This window comes from Microcebus murinus, chromosome 14 (assembly GCF_040939455.1).
Source record: "Microcebus murinus isolate Inina chromosome 14, M.murinus_Inina_mat1.0, whole genome shotgun sequence".
NCBI lineage: Eukaryota > Metazoa > Chordata > Mammalia > Primates > Cheirogaleidae > Microcebus > Microcebus murinus.
In genome coordinates, this window is record NC_134117.1 from 15,984,510 (window position 1) to 16,003,235 (window position 18,726).

General features: G+C 46.6%; 1 protein-coding gene and 1 long non-coding RNA gene across 32 annotated transcripts in view; both read right to left on the bottom strand.

Annotated features, from left to right (window-relative positions):
• TCF7L2 (transcription factor 7 like 2) overlaps positions 1 to 9,653 on the bottom strand; it is a 191,354-nt gene extending 181,701 nt beyond the window's left edge. For all 31 annotated transcript variants that reach the window (XM_012772162.2, XM_012771989.2, XM_012771996.2 and 28 more), the window contains exons 1-3: positions 9,465 to 9,653; positions 9,150 to 9,216; positions 8,821 to 8,945 (exon numbers count right to left, since the gene is read on the bottom strand). In XM_012772162.2, coding sequence (XP_012627616.1) covers positions 8,821 to 8,945; positions 9,150 to 9,216; positions 9,465 to 9,653 — 381 coding nt within the window. The remainder of the gene's footprint in view (positions 1 to 8,820; positions 8,946 to 9,149; positions 9,217 to 9,464) is intronic.
• A 5,605-nt stretch (positions 9,654 to 15,258) lies between these two features.
• The window catches only part of LOC105875138 (uncharacterized), a 79,354-nt gene continuing 75,886 nt past the window's right edge, over positions 15,259 to 18,726 (bottom strand). The window contains exon 4 of the long non-coding RNA XR_012922804.1: positions 15,259 to 15,780. This is a non-coding gene — a long non-coding RNA (uncharacterized LOC105875138). The remainder of the gene's footprint in view (positions 15,781 to 18,726) is intronic.

Here is an 18,726-nt window from a genome sequence, read left to right on the forward strand (position 1 = left end):
CTTGTCCAGAAGAAGAACCATGGAGACTTGGCAGTTCTCAGCACAGGCTTGCGAAATTCTTCAGCAATTTAAAGACCAACATTTTACGATTAACCGCTTCCCTTATTACTATCATATCTTCATTGCTCTTGTTTTATTTCTAAGCACTACCACGGGCTCTAAATTTGATGTTTCACATACAAGACATCAGAAATACGCAGAGACAGGAGGAAGTGGAGACAGCTTTGTTCAACCACAGGACTATCATCCTCAAAGACGCGACTAAAAAAATTGGAACCTGATGCTGGTTTTTCCAGCACTAAGTTAACTTCCAACATGATGACCATTAATTTTTGATGTCTACTCAATTCTGCAAAATTGGGAAAAGGTGGACCATTTACTTTATTTTCAGTTTTATGAATCACCTGGCTTTCTCTTTCATATATATATATATATATATATATATATATATATATATGTATAAATCAATCCATTTCTGAAGAGGTTTGGGGTTTTTTTGGTCCACTTTCCTCATTACCCTGTAGCTACTACCATGATTAGACTTTAAGTCCAATTTCCATGTCATTAGCTTAAAAGACCTTTTTTTAGTGTATCTAAGATCTTTTCTTAGGTCATTAGTCATTTTAGAGGCTGAGGCAGCAACTACAGACTATTATGTGCACCGCCCCCCAGCCCCCAACCTATGCTGAGAGCCTTCTATGTTTAATGGGAAATAAACTTTTGACCAAGACTTTGGGTTACTGCCTACCCTTCTGAAAAGTGCCAAGGGGGCCTCCAACTTCAAGAGGGAAGGCAAAACCAGAATTGACTGGTAGGTACGCAAGTTTAAACATTCCTGCAAAGATCTAGACACTGAACATTTGTACTATCCTAAAACAACTTAACAATGGCATCTCCTTTTCCTTCCTGGCATTCTCCCTCAGAAATTCTGCTGCAACAAAATGCATGCCTTTAGACACAAGAACAATCTCTCCCACTGTCTCAATGTTCCATCAAATATCTATTTACCCTCATTAATTTTTCTTTTCCTCAACCTGAAACCATCAGCTATGAGTCAGAGAACGATCATTAACTTTTACAGCTTCCATACATATCCACCTACTCACATTTGGGGAAAGAAGTATTGACTTGCAACATTGCCTGAGACCAAAATCCTCTAAGAAGAAAAAAACAGGGGAAAAATCGCTTCAAGAAAGTTCTACCTATAGGTCTATGGGGGGATGCTATATTCATTGTTTTTCCACTCTGTGCTGCAATCTCTTCCAAAAAAAAAAAAGAAAGAAAGAAAAACTGAGGTTGAATTTGGTTATAGTGATAGGCATTTCTGGGTTGATTTTTGAGAAAAACTACATGCTTTTCTTTCAACATCAAAACATAATTAAAGTTCTTAAACTGTTTGGGGAAAAAATTAAGTGAATCAAGTTTCCTGCTCTTGTACAAAAGATATTTCTAGCACATATAAAAACACGTGGGCTGAAGTGCTGAGACATGTTCCCAACACAGCATTTTTCATTAAAAGTTGCTACACTAACACTCTTAAAATGATGCCCCATCATTACTCCATTTAGCAGTCACAGCGCAGCAACTCATAACGAATTAATTTGCATTAATGTGGGTTTCATGTGTCCTTCCGTGGGTATGCCATTGTGATTCAGGCTTAATAAAACTGACACGACAATAACATAGTGCCTTTTATTTCACTTTCCAAAACAAACCAACCCACCCAAAGACCCACACAAATCCTCTCGATTTTTTAAGCATTTTACTAATATATTTAGTACATCATAATTGGCCCAGCACGAAGGAATCTAGTTATCTTCTCAGTAAATATTTATAGCATCACTCTTTCCCATTCATTCTGCATTGTCTAAGAGAATCTCACTGTAGCCTACATCTGCAATTCATTGACTTTACAATTTACCACATGTTGGGATGGGAGAGGTCTTAGCTCCATTTGAATCACTACACAAATATGCAAGTGATTTATCGGTTTCAAACTGAAGACTGCAAGAGAGGGACTCCACTTTTCCTGAACATTACTTCTTCTGGCAGACCATGAACAATTACAGTTCCTACTAATTAAGCTCTGTAAATGTGCTGTGCCCTGCTAATGCCTACCAGGCCTCAAATTTATTTTCATGATGCCAAACTTTAGGGAGCAATTTTAACTCCTTCAGAACTGATCCCACTCCTTCCTATGCATTCCTTTCTAGGCAGACCGAACTGTTTGGGGGCTACTTCATGACAAAAGGAATAAAATATAACGGGCCGAATTACCAGCCCGAAATCAGATGTGCCTAAGGAAGAAAAACCTATCTTGGGAAAACTGAAGAACACCGCGGCTGATAACCCGTTCAAAGATCCCACAGCCCCATCTTTGTAATGAGCTGTTTAGGGATTCACATCTATCCCTGAGGGCTAGTAAGTTTCTGCATTCCATTGATTAGAAAGGAAAACCTTTCGGCCTGGGTCTTTAAGTTTGGGATGGATGAAGGGAAACATCCAGCCAGAAATGACAGAGCCATCACCTCCCCAAGCCGATCAGCAGTCGCCTCGGAATCCCACACCTTGCAACCCTTTCACAGCGTGTTCAGTTTGCCACACACACACACACACACACACACACACCCCAGAACTGCCCACTTTCTAAACATAAATTAAAATCGGCAGCACAATTCCTCTCTCACACCAGGGTCTCAACCACAGATAATGCCCCACCCAGTCCCCCAGGCCCCGGGTGCTTACAGGGTAACTGAGGTGAAACCTATCTGTTGCTGGACAGAACACCTTGGGTGACCAGGGAATTGGAACCAATCTGCTGAGCAAGGCAATATCCTAACAGGCTCTCCCCTGGCACTTCCACCTCCTCCACAAATCAGCTTCCAATCCCCAATTTCAATTCCCTCAAGCCCAAATCTTGGTCCTCTCTTCTCATACTTTCCTTATCTTTCTTGCTCAAGCATTTATTCCACCTCCTCTGGATACTTTTCCCTGCCTCTTCCCCCAGATACCAGGGCATTTTTCCCTCCAATCCTCAAAGTAAACCTGGATTTTTTTCCCTCACTCATCTATTAAATTCTTGTAATCAACTCTCCTCACCCCACCTCACGTTTCTGAAACTCTCACGTTAGCCAGTGCACTACGCAATGTGTATATTTTCCCTTCCAGCTCAGTGGAACATCATATAAATTAAAGAGCAGTCTCTCCTATCAGGTTTCTTTAAGTATTCTGGGAAAAATGCACAATATAGGCAATGTAATCTCAAAAAAAAAAAAAAAAAAAAGAATGAAAGAAAGAACCAGGGGCTGGGGAGGGGAGAGTAAGAAAGAAAAGAGAAAGGAAAAAGAAAAGGGAGAAACCAGAAGAAAAGGGGGAAAAGATGCAAACACCTAGAGCAACTTTGCTTTAGAAAAAGGCATTTGGGCAGAGCCCCCCACTGAATTTCCATCCCTGAAAGTGCTCTTTATAAATGTGTATAACAATAGCCTAGAGGAGAAGTACAAGTCAGCTGCCAAAGGAGGGGAGCTGTCTGTCTCCGTAAACTCAGATGGGGGGGGGGGCTGGAGGGGGGAGGGCAGCATTTGCGTTGGGTTCTCCCCCCGCATCTCATTGCTTATAATTAGTGAGAGAAATTTGAGCTACTGCCAATGTCTGTGGACCTTGAATATTATAAGGCCAACGTGGCGTCAAATATCTTAACATTCATAAGTGTTATGGGCTGTAAATAAAGCCTGTGGATTTATGACCCGGTGGCGTGCTTGCCAGCAAAGGACTGGGGCACATTTCTTTCAGCAGACCTGTCGAGGTGCAAGTTTGCCTTTGGTTGTAAAATTAACCATTTCCTTCACAAATGTGCTCAATTATAAGTCAGAGTGGAAGATTTACTTACACGGTTGCCAATATCCACTCCCAGAAGAAACTCAGACGCCCACATCACACATCCCTTCAAAAATAAAACCCTCAAGAATTTGGTTCACCCTCCTTTTCGAAACTTTGAAATGTGTCACCTCAAAAGAGTTATAAACGCAGTCAAAGATATTATCTAATTCCACACACCAAGACTAAAAAGCTTACACCTACTTCCTTGGAAAGTGCTTATTTATTTGGCAAAGCCATGATTTAAAAAAAAAAAAAAAAAAAGGAGTAAATCACTCCTGGCCTGAAGTCTCCTCCCTCCCCCCAATATAATGTCATCTACTTCCTGTGTAGGAGAGAGCATTTGCTAAATCCAGGTTGTCTCATACTTAACTGCCAATAAACCAACTTCCACATAACTTCCAGACAGCTGGGGAAAAGGTCCTCGGAGTTTTAGTCATGGTCCAGAAACACGCGTCCACACAAAAATCTGCAGCTGTCCCTTCTCTGCAGTGCATTTTTAATGTGATTCGGGGGCCCCTGTTGTGAAACCTCTGACAAAATGTAAAATCCCCTTAGATACCGTCTAGTTTACCCACTGCGCGTGTGTAAGAGAAGCTGCACCAAGAAACCCAGGCACTCTTTGCACACACCCAGGCACCTCATGGGATGTAAGGAGGCATTCAAAACCTGGAAAGACTTCTACTATAACCTTTAAAAGGGCAGCCCCTGGTGTAACTATTAAAATGCTAGTTCTCTAAAGCAAATATTTTTTTTAATGGCGTGCAGAACTGCAGTGATCCAACGCTGCACACAGAACAGCATTCTTGAATCAGCAAGGCCCCGGAAACCTTCCTGTAACTTTTTCACAGCTTGCTAAGAAATAGAAAGCTGACCAAGTTCCAGCAGTGCCTCTAAATGAAATCTCTATCAGCAAAATTAAAATCAAAGTGAAAAAGTCCCAGCAAGACCAGCGATTGTTTTCCTCAAAATCTTGTCTCAATCAGAGATAGGGAGCATCAGTCAAAGCTACTTCCTTTAAGCAGTCAAAAGTTTCCAAAAACACTTCTTCCAGATAAGCACTTTAGGCTCCCAACTGCCTAAGAGTTTGTTTCTGGGGTTTCGGAAAGCTTCAATATCAACAAACTGGAAAACGCTGGCATATTAAATTTATAATCATTAAGATATGACTTATTGGGTGAATGTTGACCACATAATCCATACTGCAGACATTAAACCACAACCTATAAAGATTAGCGTGGAATTAATACTGTTGCATTGAGATTGAAATCTAAACAGGCTTCGCCATAAATATTTCTGAAGGAGATGAAAAACAATTAGCATAAATACCAAAGAAGGGCAAGAACACCTGTTCCTTTTCAGGACGATAAGCATTTTATTGTTCTCTATTTAAAATGTAATGACCTGTGTAATTACAGTAATATTACATTGTTATGTAGGGGCTTGGAATGTCACACTTTGAAAAGTGTTGTCAAAACAATCAGGAGTGAGGTGGGGGGTGGGAGAACAACAGGGAGGGACCACCATTAACCCTTCACACTCCAAGGTCTAAATCTTTTGTATTAGAAAGGATTATGTTGTTTGAGTGAGGAGAAAACATCCATTTTCACAAACCAGAAAGAGAAGTTGCCGGGCTAAATAAAACCCCAAAGAATAGGCCCCTCTTGGTTTCCTTTAAATGCTGGATTCCAAGTGCTGCTTATTTATCTGTCCAATTCAAGATGCTGCTTATTTATCTGTTCAACCTAGTAGCAAATAGCTCAGTTGCAAAGCAAATAACTTTGGATAAAAGGAAACGCAAGGGCTCTAATAACCAATCTCTTAAAATGGAATTTCAAACCTAACTGGAATTTCAACCACCATATTCCTATTTGTTTGCCAGGAGGGAAAAAGAACCGTAAAACTACTTTTTCCTATCAACTTTAATATGGTTGCAGTATTCTTATCTTTAGTACACAAATGTTACCACAATTCTAATATTTGCAGTTCTAACACTTCCCATCTACTTAAGGAAATCGCTCCTTAATGCATTTTTGTATCTGAATCTGTCTTTCTAAAAGCCATTCCTATTACTGTATCAAAGACTAAATTAATGTTATGCAGAAATCTTTGTCGTTTTAAAATAAAATTATTACTATCAAGCTTTATGGCGTCTTCAGCAATTAAAGCATTATTTTTGAGATAATGTATTATTCATCATAAGCTGATTTAATGATACTCCTTAATTCTTTCCATTCTTAAATAGGAAAGCAGAAATCAGGGTTCCAGAGAGTTTGCAAAAAGCAAAGGATGCAGCTGCTTACAGGTACACCCATACGTAACAGAAAATGTAGCAAAACGCACCACCACCAAGGGGCAACCGGAAAAGAATAAAGCATACAGCTAATTTGTCTTTACACCTCGCCCTCAAAAACAGCCTGTGTAAGGCACTAAGGATTTCAGATGAGCGTGGAAAGACCGCTATCTTGCCTATAGATTCCTCCGGCAGCTGTATCAAATCTGGAATTGCAAGCTGGCTCTCTGATCCAGGACGTCAGGAGTGACACACAACAGCCTACCGACCTCACTTCCATGGCTCTGCTGACCAGCCTAAGTAAAAAACTTTAATTTTGGAGCACATAATCTAACCCAGGTAACAGAGAGGAAGGAGGAAGGGGCGGTGTACACAAAGATGTCCGCTGGTGTTTGACATGTAAATACGAAAACTGCCTACTGAGTTCAGAAACGTCTTCTCGGGCTCAGTCTGATGTCACAGCACAAGGCCACCCGCTACGTCCACAATTAAAATAACTAGACGCCCTCTATTCCTATAATGCCCACAAAGGGGACCGATCCTTGGGAGCCTTCCTTTTCGCACCAGGAAATCATTTATTTGCCTTCAACAATTTCCCCGCTTCCTAATTACAGCACAACACAACTGCTCAAGTTTTGGAAGAAGGGCCGGCAAGACGGCCGGCGTCAGACAGGGAGTTTGAACAGAGTGGAGAAAACCAGCAAGCCCGCCCTCTAAGCGGCATGGTCGGATGGCCCTTTCGATGGCTAAGTGGATTTATAAATAATAGCAGGGAATGGTCGTATGGGAAGGGAGGGGAGGAGAGGGAGAAATTCTCAGGGTTTCTTTGGAATGCTGCTCGGTCGGGTTTCTTAGCACGCCAACACTCGGATTCTGAGCCGAACAGCCCCGTTTAAGATGCCCTATAAGCTCGCAAGAAGAATACAAAGTCACCGGACTGTGGTTCCCTACGGCTGCGCGCCCGGAGCTGCGCGCCCGGAGCCGGCCCCTGCAGCCCGGCGGAGCTGGCCCTGCAGCAGAGGGTCGGGCCGAACCGCTCCACAGCCTCCCAAGCACGCAGAAGCCTGGGCGCTGGGGGAGGGGGGAACAATTATTCCTCTTTCCTAGCAATAAAAAGTGACCGGTCTAGCATGCTCTTGCCATTTTGCCAGGGCCCAAAAAAACAAGTCAAACCTGATAGTTAATATTTTAATGCTTAAAAACACTTGTAGATCTGATCGACTCCCGTCCTGCAAGCCCTCGGCCATTAGCACCGAATCCACGGCTGCTGAACAGTGGATGCATTATTTCAAATTACTATCTCGAGTTACCGAAAAAGAAAAAACAAAAGTCGTGTGTGTAAATAAGGAGTAGGGAACCAAACCAGAAGAAGGTGCAAAATGACAATCCCGGGAAGCCAGGCACAAACACGTCTTGCGTCCAGAGACTGTAATCTTGCTTTGCAGAGGGAAGGGAGAGATGGGGAGGAGGGGGTTCAGGGTGAGGGCAGGGGGCAGAGGCCGGTGGGGTGCGGGGTCGGGCAGTATTAACAAATGTCAGGGGTGGGTTCGGGGCGCACGCTGCAGGAAGCGTCCCCGGAGCCTGGCACCCCGCGCCGCCCTGGGGCCCCCAAAGTTGAGTGGCCTGCGATCAGCGGCCCACTCCCTTGAAGGAGGGGCGCCCCTGGCCTCCCTCGCCCCCTGCACCCCCTTGAGCCGGCACGCCCTGGTCTCTGGCCCCCCAGGGCCCACTCAGGGCCTACTCGGAAGCTGGCGAGCGCAGCCCCTGGTACACACCCCAAGGCGCCAAAATTCCCTAGAAATACATCAAGTCCGCTCGGAGGAGGCCATCCAGCTGCACACAAACCAAGAACCCGGGCCGCAGGGGCCTCCCCGCCCGGCACAGGCCCGAGAGAGCCCGCGGCCAGCGCGCCGGACCGCCGAGCCCGCCACGGCGCCCAGGGCGCTCGCGGCCCTGCGGGGTAGCCAAGGAAAAGGACGCCTCGGGGCCCCCAAGTGAGCGGTGGGACCAGTCTGGGAAGTTTGACCTTCCAGGGAAAGGGGGAAGGAGGGCCGAGAGCCAGTGACCGCCACTAGAAAGCTAAATAAACAGCCGCCCGAAAGAGAGAGCCGAGGCGCCTCCGCAGGGCCCGGCCCCGCGCGCTCGGGCCCGGCGCCGGGAGGGTCCACTCCGCGCCGGGCGCGGCCGGCCGCTCGGGCCCGGCAGCGGCAGCCAAGGGGTTAACCGGGGAAAGCCCGAGACGCCGCAGAAGAGGGAAGGAAAAGAGAGAGAGGGAGCAAAGAAAGAGCCACACAGTCATCTTCCCAGGGTGAAGAAACAACCTCCACCACCAAAGTGGGGGGAGGGAATCAGCGCGGAAAAAAAGTTCTTCAGACTAACACACACACACACACACCCCCGACAAAAGCCCTGCTCGGAAAGAAAGGTCTCCCCAGCATCACGAGGCAGCAAACTGAAAGCAAGAACATGGCGAAGTGCAAACAAATCCAGTCCACAAAAGGCAGAAAAGTTTGGAGAGTTTCGGGCTGCCTGGGCCACGAGCGGGGGAGGGGCGGAGGCGGGGGCGCGGGGGCGGGGAGGGGGCAGGGCAGGGCCGCATGCGGGGCCGCGGGCGGGCGGGCAGCGGGCGGGGGCCGCGCGGAGGCACTTACGGTTCGGGCGGTGGGCGAGAGCGATCCGTTGGGGAGGTAGGGGCTCGTCAGGTCGGGGATCATGATGAAGGGGTAGCCGGGATACGGTGGCCCCTTAAAGAGCCCTCCATCTTGCCTCTTGGCCGCTAACATGGCGGGGCGGCGAGGGGACGGCGGCGGCCGCGCGGAGCGGGAGAGAGGAGGAGAAACTTTTCAGAAAGTGCCCCGCGGGCCGGGCGCCCCGGCAGGGCCGGCGCGGGGCCGGGCCGAGCGGGGCGCGGGCCGGGGCGCGCGGGGCGGCCGGCCCGGGGGGCGCGGGGGCGGCTGCGGGGCGCGCGGGGCGTACTCACCTTCTTCCAAACTTTCCCGGGATTTATCTCGGAAACTTTCGGAGCGCGGCGGAGGCCGTCTTTCCGCCTTCCCGCAGGGGTGGGAGAGGGGAGGGCGAGGGGGCAAACGCCAGGCAGCGGGGGAGAAGGGGGAGACAGGGGCGGCGGGGTGGGGGGAGAGAGAAAACAGGGTCACAAGTTTTGCCGCGGCGGCCCCGCGCGCCCCGCCGCCCGCTGGGCCCGCCGCCGCCCCCGGCCCGGGCTCTCCGCCGTCGGCCGCGGCCGCCGAGCCGGGAGCGGACCGAGTGCCCCACCAGCCCGGGGGGCTTCTCCTACCTCGGAATCGGAGGAGCTGTTTTGATTCGTTTCTGATTCATTGACTAGAGACGACTTGACATCAGCTAAATCCCTCTCCGCCGAGGAGTTTTCGGAGCTCTTCTCCTCCTGCTCGCCCTCGTCTTTGAAGGAGATCAGTTCGTCGTTGGCGCCTAGGTCATCCCCTCCACCGCCGTTCAGCTGCGGCATTTTTTTCACCCACCAGCAGCAATTTTGGAAGAAAAATGAAGGAGGAAGAAAAGCCAAAAAAAAAAAAAAAATCACCCCGAAAAAAGTTTTGGCCCCCCCCAAAAAAAAATATTGCAAGAAAAAGACGAGTCCAAGGTGAACTTTTTTTTCTCTGCTTGGGGGTCTTTTTCTCCTGGGGAGGGGAAAAGAGGGAGGAGGGGAGGGGAAGGGGGGGAGATCTTCTGCACGCGTGAGTTTGGGTTTCTTTTTTCTCTCGTTCCCAAGGATCCGATCAATGTGCAAAAAAATAATAAATAAAAAAGGGGGGTAAAAAAAAAAAAACACCAACAACAACAAGAAGTCAGATATAAAGAGCAGAGGGGGGGGAAGCCGAAGATACAGGAGGTGCTCGTGCCGCTCGGATTTGAGTGAGTTGAAGTTAGACTGAGAGCTTTTCAGTTCAAAGGCGGCGCTGATTGACAGATAGAAAAAGGGGGATCGAAATCCGGAGGAACGGAGTAGTCTGGGAGCGGAGATTATTGACAGGGCGAGAGGAACACACTCGCCTTAATGAGATGCCGGGGGGCGGGGCCGGCCCGCTGACGTGTGCATAAATAAACAGCCGGGGTGGGCGGGGCGGGGGCGGCTAACAATGATCCTTTAGGGCGCCGGGAGCGGGAGGAGGGGGAGGCGGCGAGGGGCGGGCGGCAGGGGAGCGGGGGGAGGAGTGTGCAGGGGGAGCGGCCTGCGCGCAGTGCGGGCGAGCCCGGGAGCCGGGGCGCGGGTGCGGGCCCTCGCTCCGGGAGGGGGCGGCTTCAGAAAGACAATGCGGAGTGGGAGAGGAGGGGAAGGGGGTGGCGACCGCCGGAGTCAGGAATCCGAGCCGCGGAAGGCGGAAGGAAAGCCCACTTGGGGGGCGGGGATGCGGAGAGGCCCAGAAAAAGTGCACTTTGGCGATATTAGAAATAAGTCTCCAGGAAGGGGAAAAGGAGGGGAGTGTTGTGGGAAAGGACGGGGCCGGGGCTGCTTCGCGGTTCACGCAGCAGTGAAAGGGGCCACCCTCGGGCGGGAGGTAACTGAAGTGGTCAAAAGGAAAGATCAGCCCTCCACTTTCTGAGAGCTTGGGGAAGTGAAGGGCTGGGCAAAGTTCCTGGTCATCTCACAGTGAAAGAAACTAGTGACCCACCAGGGCTCCCTCCTCCCTTTTTTTTTTTTTTTTGTTTATTAATAGTGAATCATTTCATTAAATGTTAAGTCCCACTAGGGTAAATATGCCAACATGACTTTTTATCCAAAAAACAATCAAATACTGTAGTGTTTGTCAGGGGCATTAAAAATATCTTTAAGAAAAATACATATGATTCTTTTAAGTGTACAGTGGTGTTCTTTTATTTTTAACTGACGTTGGAGGTGGTAGGAAATGAGGTAGGATTCAAAGTCCTTTCTGACTTTGGAGGTGAAAAGTTTGGGCGTTAACACCGCTGGGGAAAATAAAACTGAAAGTTCACCAACCCCTGGATCAGTTGGGCTGGAGCCTTTCTCGAAGGGGGTCTGAAATGAAATCCTCCAAAAGACTGACCAAATAATCAAGATGTAGATGGCTCTGGCAGGAAATTGCTAACCAAGCCCAAGCTGAAGACCTCCCCCGAGGAGATGGGAAACCTGGGGTGTGAGGCAGGTATTTGTTGACCTTTAGGTTGGAACTCCAGGGGGGGAGCAGATTGATTTGTTACAAAATGGGGAACAGAATTACGTTACAGGGGAAAGGCCCAGCTCCCAAAACACAGTTCTGAGTGATGGAGGAAGAACGTTCATTTTCTTGCAAATATCCGATAAGCAGCGGACTGCTGGACACTACAACATGCAAAGGGGACAAAAAGAACCAGAAAAAAAAATAAATCAGTAAGAATTAGCAAATTGCCTATTAGGAGCAGTGTTGGTCTAGAGTCCACAATGTACTGTTGCCCCACCTTTCCTTTAAAAAGCTCACCTACTCTTCAGCTGGCCCACCAGCACCTAGGTTTCCAAAAGAAAGTAAATTTACCATGTAATATTTAGAGAGTTTGGGGTTTCAGCAAAACTGTTTTATAGGCTAAGGTCTCCAAAAGAAGACTACTAAAAATAATGATGCCAAGATTGACAAGGCCAACGAATTCCCCTGCACTGGAAAAAAATTCACAACCACATTTGCACACTAAAGAATAAGATGCGGGCAAGATAAAAATGGGTTGGGGGGGGCAAGAGGAGAATCACTGTAACTCCAAACTTTAATATTAATCAGAAAATCAGAAGTAGAGTGAGAAGGAGCCTAAAAAGAAGTAAAACAAATGTGTACATTTAATCAGACAGGATTGCATAGGATACAAAGCACAGGGCTAATTAGTCTCAGCAGGTAGGACTAACCTTCAGACTTCATAAATAAATAAGGCGGGCGCAGTGTCTAAGAGGGAGAGTGGAGACAGAAAGGGGATTATTTCAAGACACCAAGTAAAAACATGAAGAATGAAATGCTTCACTGTTAAATCCATGTACAAATGGATTTAACAGTTTCCTTTTTTAGGTCTTTTCATTTGGTCGCCTTTAGATTTAGAAAAATGACCATAGCTTTACACACTTGCTAATTGTCACCTGTATACTTGGTATGCCTAAGTCTGTCTATATACAGTGTAGACTTTTCCTAAGGCCCGTTTTAGGGGCTTATTTACTTAAACTGGAACACATTTATAGTAACTTAATTTTATGGCAATTTCTTTGTCCTGTGTGGTGGGGTTTTTTTAATCTAACCCTGATTTGAATTAAGTGGTATAATGAGGTCTTCTATGTCCTTTATAGGACTACCTGTATAATAAAAGCTCATAAATATACTGAATTGAAAATTTTAAAAGTGTACTTACTGTTTTTAATGTACTGGCCTGCATTTTTATCATATGTAAATACTAAGAGGCTTTCTTCCAATGATTAGTAACATCATCCATTTTGGCATATCCTTATTTTTCTCATTCAAAGGGAACTCTTGAGTCTTTCCTTCCTTAAATCTTTGATTTAATTAAGCAATTAAAAGTTATTCTATGATAGCACATGTGCCACATCTAATTTCATTGCTTAGTGCCATAAAAAGGCATGGAGCAGACCAGCAAGATCTCAGAAAGTCAATACCCCTGAGTCTCTGGAAGGGCTTCAGGTGGTGCTTGAATTGAGGAGGAGAAGGGAGACGAAGTTGGAACTGCAATGGGCAAGAAGCAAGGCAATACAATATTAAAAAAAAAAAAAGTCAGGTTGGCCCATAATTGTGGGTGTGTAATTTATAGATTTGGTATGAAATTTTACACAACAGTTGGCTGGTGTTCAAGTGTTGAGGCAACTTCTCTCTCTAGATACTGATGACTCCTGGTTTATAGGACCAAGAGTTCTGCCCAAATGGCAGAGATTCTAAAAACATAAGAAACTAGACCAGATCTGACTTTAGCCTTAGCCAGGAGATTTTGCCACCATGGCCTCTGCAGACTGGAAGGAGGGTGGCATGGGGGAGAAGCTGTGCCCTCATCCCTTGGAGCCTGTTCCTGGGGCCAGCTACGTCCCAGACTGTAAGTAGCTGTACCTTAGCCTCCCTGACCTTCACCTCCTCCTCTTCCTCCACTGCCCTTCAGTTTCTTTGCTTCTCTGTTTTCTTAACCCCAGCCCCAAGCCTTCCTTCGATTAAATCTTTTTCTGTGGTTATGTATAGATGCTAGCAACCTGCCTTTTGCCTTAAAACTTAAGTGAATAGGTTACCTCTCCCGAGGGTACTTCCTTTGTTCATCCCTACCAACGAGTGTGCAAAGGAAGTTACAGATTATATAAATCACCTTTCAGATGCTGTTTCCCCACGGGGGAGTTTCAGTGGAGTGTTAGGTGCCCACTGAAACACGGGAATGTGGGGACTGCAGAAATAAGCTGGCCATAGCCATGTTACCTGCGGACCCCTTGTCTTGTCTCACGGGGCGGGGGGTGTGAGATGGTTAGACTAGATATTTTCTTAGGTTCTTTTTAATATTCAGAGTCCATGAATCTGTAGTTCTATCCTATACCCTAGTCACGGCTAAGAGATTCATGGCATACCAGCAAAGACAAACCACACTGAAAGCTTGGCTTTAAAATTTAGGAAAAACGAGGATAGTTTGCTAGATTTACCAGAAGTGGGGAATACATGTTGACAGCCATATTCAGCTCCCCCAATCACTTGGCAAGCTTCTGCTGAATTACCCTTGGCAGTGATATGTACACGTGTGGGTGTGTGTATTTGTGTTCCTGTATGATTTTTCTTTAAAGATCCGGGCTCCAAGATGGATGATCTGTTACCCACTGTGTTGGACTTATCTATGCAGGGAGTGTGCTGAGGGAAGCCAAAAAAAGAATCTGAAAACATAAGGAAGCTATAAAATGGGGAAATGTTTAGAAGCCAAAGTCCTGATTCCACTGTGAGATTTTCTGTTTGCTTTTTGTTCTGCGTGGGTGATGGTTCCTTATTTGGACCTTGAGGAAAGCTACTCCCTTAGCCAACATAGGAACATTAAAAATTGGACACTCAAGAGTTTTCAATTTTAGCAGGAGGAAGGGATAGGCAAAAGTACCCACTTCACAAGCATCCTTCCCCCCCACACCCCCAATGATTCTGTCAAGGGACTTGGAAAGGCACACGCCCTCCTCTTGAAACCCTGAGGAACACCCTTCTGTTCTGACATTTTTCTGAAGTGCCTGGCTTGATCACCTTGTTCCAGCTAATAACAGGCCCAGGTAACAAAGTGACAATAATGCCTGATGATCCAAGGGTTAATGGGGAGATGTGTGCATTTGTTCCGGGTTTCATCGCCTGCCTTCATAAGATGATTACTACTGCTATAGGCATTTGTGACAGGAACACCTTTCCGAAAGACATCAGTCCTCCATAAATATACTTTTCTTATTGACAAGATGTCTTTTAACCCTAATAGTAATGGAAGAAGGCCAATAAATGAAACATTTACTGCATAACTTGCCTTATTTTGGGGTGGTGTACGATTCCTTTCTAGCCGTCTCTAGAAGATGTTTTCAGCCTAATTTGCTCCCTAGAAATTTCACTTGCTACAGTTATACGTCTATGACGTTTTATTGCCTGGAGCCAAGTCTGCATAAGAACTTTCTTAAGATATACTTATCCTAATGCCAGGCTACAGGAACTGGGCTGCTTTATGCTGAATTATTTGTGCTACGCTGATATACAGGGCAGAGACTTCCCGATAGTCATTGCCATAGGGTAGGTCTAAATGTTTCTGAGAAGGGGGAAAAAGGCAGGAAAAAGGTGAAAAAAGTTTCATCTAGGTTGATTTGTAGAAGTCTTTAGAATTAATAATTGGGTGTATATTTAACATATTAAAATGCCTGAGGTTTTTTTTTCTTTCTTTCTCTTTTTTTTTTTAAAAAAGCTTCAATGCCTGCATCCTGTATCACAGAGCATCTTTGCCCATTCAAGCCCATTGCTATGTTCCAAATGTGATGGATACCAAAGCATCTTCCACAAAAATATGGGCACTTTAAACTGAGGCAGAGAGGATGTCAGCCAGCATTGAGCAACCTCACAAGTGGTTTATGTCTTTTCAAGGGACAGAGCAGGGGAAATTTCAGGAGAGGACCATGCCATTTTTCCCCTTGTAATTTATCTAGGTGTGGGCTGACACACCGGCTCCGGCCACAAAGCATCATGGGACGGAAGAGGCAAAGGATCTAAGAAATCCCGAAGTCCAGAGTATGAAGGTTTCAGGCTTGCCCCCCACCCCCATGAAGTCACAGCAGCATTGGCCCCGATCTCTTTGGAGATAGGACTAAATCTACGGTGATCAAATCACCAGAGGCTGGATTAGAATCAGCAACTCTCCTGCCTCCCTTGCAGAATCCCAAGGGTTTCTGTAAATTCCAAATTCCAAATTGGTATGCGTGGATGATGTTTCCACTCATTTGGATGGGGAAAGGAAAGAAGGTTAAATGAACGAGTTCTGGGGTCCAGCGTGAGCTTGGATCTCAGTATAGACAGCCGCCTGCAGCGCAGGGTTCGGCAGCAAGGAGAGAGGCTTCCGTTGACTGTCATCTTTAGCAAACTCGGTTTCTTGATAGCCTCAGGGCACACTGTAAATACCTAGAGCGGGAGGGAAAGCATTAATCGTTATTTCTTAAAGGTTCCAGGATGCTGAGAGTGAGAGGCTATAATGACCCCAAAACCCCATAAGAAACACAGGGGCCCCCTCCCGTGGAAACGCGGTGTTTCTCTAGGATGGCCTAGGTTCTGCATGGCCTGTTGACAGCTAAGGGACGCTAGTATTGCACCCACCCTGCAAAGGACTCTGTTCCTAAAGAAATGCAAGTCCTGGGGTGGGAATAACCCAAAGGGGCCTCCAGGGTACCACCACTCCCTTCTCCTTCCAGCCAGAGTTCATGGGGGCTGGAGTGAGACCCTCCCAGCCCTCCCAGGCCCGCGGTCCATCCCCAGCCCCCCAAAACAAAGGTAATGACTCTACCTGAAAGCCAGATGGGATAATTCTAAGGGAAGGATCTAATGGTGATGCCTTTCAGTACTCTTGGAAGGAACCTCACATACTCCTTTACTCAAAAAGCATTTTTCTAATGTAATCTGGCTGTTCATGTTATATCATTGCAAAAGAGCATGTACCGTAGAGTTCTTTTTTAAAAATGTGTAATTGTTCATTGAAAATATTGGCAAGGATTGCTCCAAAATGTCAACAGCATTCTTTTTTCCTAGATGATAGAATTTTGGGTAATTTTAACTTTCATTCTCATGCTTTTCTGTGTTATCTTTTTTTTTTTTTTTTTTTTTTTTTTTACAACTGGGCATGGATCATTTGCGTCATCCGAATAGAAATAATGCTCTTTCTATTTTAGGAAATAAACGCTTTGACTTTCTTCCTCCTTCTCTCTTATATCCATACCTCCCACACAAGTTGGGGATATTTTAAGATAGCCATTGCTAACATTGCACCTAATTTATAATTTTAAACCTCTGTGAAATTTATTCTCATACTTGGATTTCAAAACACAAGGAATGACACAAGATTCCATTTTACTCTTTTAGTTTAAAAATAAATGATGGGGCAGGCGCGGTGGCTCACGCCTGTAATCCTAGCACTCTGGGAGGCCGAGGCAGGAGGATGGCTTGAGCTCAGGAGCTGGAGGTTGCAGTGGGCTACGATGACACCACTGCACTCTGCTCTGTCACAAAAATATACATATATGTAAAATAAAATAAACATAAATGATGAACCCCACCAATCCAAAATGTGCTTAGAGATCTGCATGCAGTTGTCGCTACAGCATCCTTGTCCTATAAGGGGACTGTCCTTCTACAAAGCCCTTTCTTATAGATTGTCCCATTTGCTTCTTACAACACCTTGTAAGGTAGAGAGGGCAAATATACTTATCCCCATTTTACAGGAAAGGAAACTGAGGCTCCAGGAGATCCAGGTTGGCCCAGTGTCACACGGCTGGTAAGTGAGTGACCAGACCAGGACTGAAATTCACATGTCCTGATTCCCAGTCCATGTCTTTTTTATTACTGGATCCTGAGCAACCGGACGACAATCACCCTCACGACTGACTTTTCTCTGACATTGTGGGGTTCTAAAGGGGATCTCAGCAGAAACATAAATAGATTCCTTTGAAGCAGGACCTGTGCCTGGCCCCAGCTATGTTGTGAGTAGATGACATTTGTCTTCAAGGGCCATTCCTCCCTCCCTCCTTCCTTATGCCCACAACTCTCTCCCCAACATTCCCTCTTCCTCACCCCCCACCCCAAAACAGTGCCCTTTACTTTGCCCCAGGGCATCTCAGCCTGGGCACTATTCACATTTGGACTGAACACGTCTGCGTGGGCGCCTGTCCCGCGTGAGCGCGTCTGCATCGGGCACATCCCTGCTCGCCACCACTAGTTGCCAGTGGCAACCCTGCCCCGCCCCCCACACCCACAATTGTGATAATAAAAAATGTCTCCAGAAATTGCCAAATGATGTCTCCAGCAGGTTTTGCTGGGGGGGTGGAGGGCGGTAAAAACATCCCCAGTGGAGAACCACTGCTCTACATGGGAGCCCTCTCTCTGGAAGAAATAGAACAAACTTCAGATTCACTTTAGTAAGGCAGGTCTCTACTCGGTGAAGGGGGCCACCACCCCTTCTCCCACTCCCCAACCCCCCACCCAGCCAACTGGTGTCTGTATCAGGATGGCTCCCTCCCCCACTGAGAACCTATGTCCTCACCAGGATTCAAATCTTGGCCTTGGCATGTATAGATGAGTGACCTTGGGCCCATCCAGAAATCATTCTGACTGTCTTCCCTTATCTGTGAAACAGCGCTGTAATATCTACGTCTGAGTGTTGTCATGAGGAGTCAGGGAGACAGTGAAGGAACACGTACAACTGCCTTGACTTCGGCAGGGTTCAAGGGCAGTTCCCCTCTCGTGCCCCCCTCTCCAGACAGGGGTGGAATACCAGGAGTTAGCCCAGTTCTGGCCCCTTAGGAGGGCTTGGTGAACCTTTAGCACTTGCTTGTCACTGTTACTCTCTCTTTCCCAGTTACTCCTCTAAGAGCAGCTGCATTATGAAAAGGAAAGGTGTGGCCCAGTGAGGTAGCTGTCTCCTGTAATCCCAGCACTTTGGAAGGCTAAGGTGGGAGGATCGCTTGAGGCCAGGAGTTGGAGACTGGCATGGCAACATAGCAAGACGTTGTCTCTACAAGATATTTAAAAAATAAAAATTAATCAGGTGTGATGATGCTCACCTGTAGTTCCAGCTACTTGGCATTTGAGGTTGCAGTGAGCTGTGACTGTACAACTGCCCTCCAGCCTGAGCAACAGAGCGAGACCCTGTCTCTTAAAAAAACAAAAAAAAGATGCTAAACTCCAAACTCAAATCAAACACATCCCTAAGAGTGGCTTTCAAGCCAAAAAGACAAGCTAGGCAGTTGCACAGTTGCAGCAAAGACCCTTTAGGATCTTTCTGTGGTGCTGCCCATTGGGAGGGGGGCAGCCCCACCAAAGAGTGTCCCCAACCTCTCTCCTCTCTATGTCCCTCCAGGC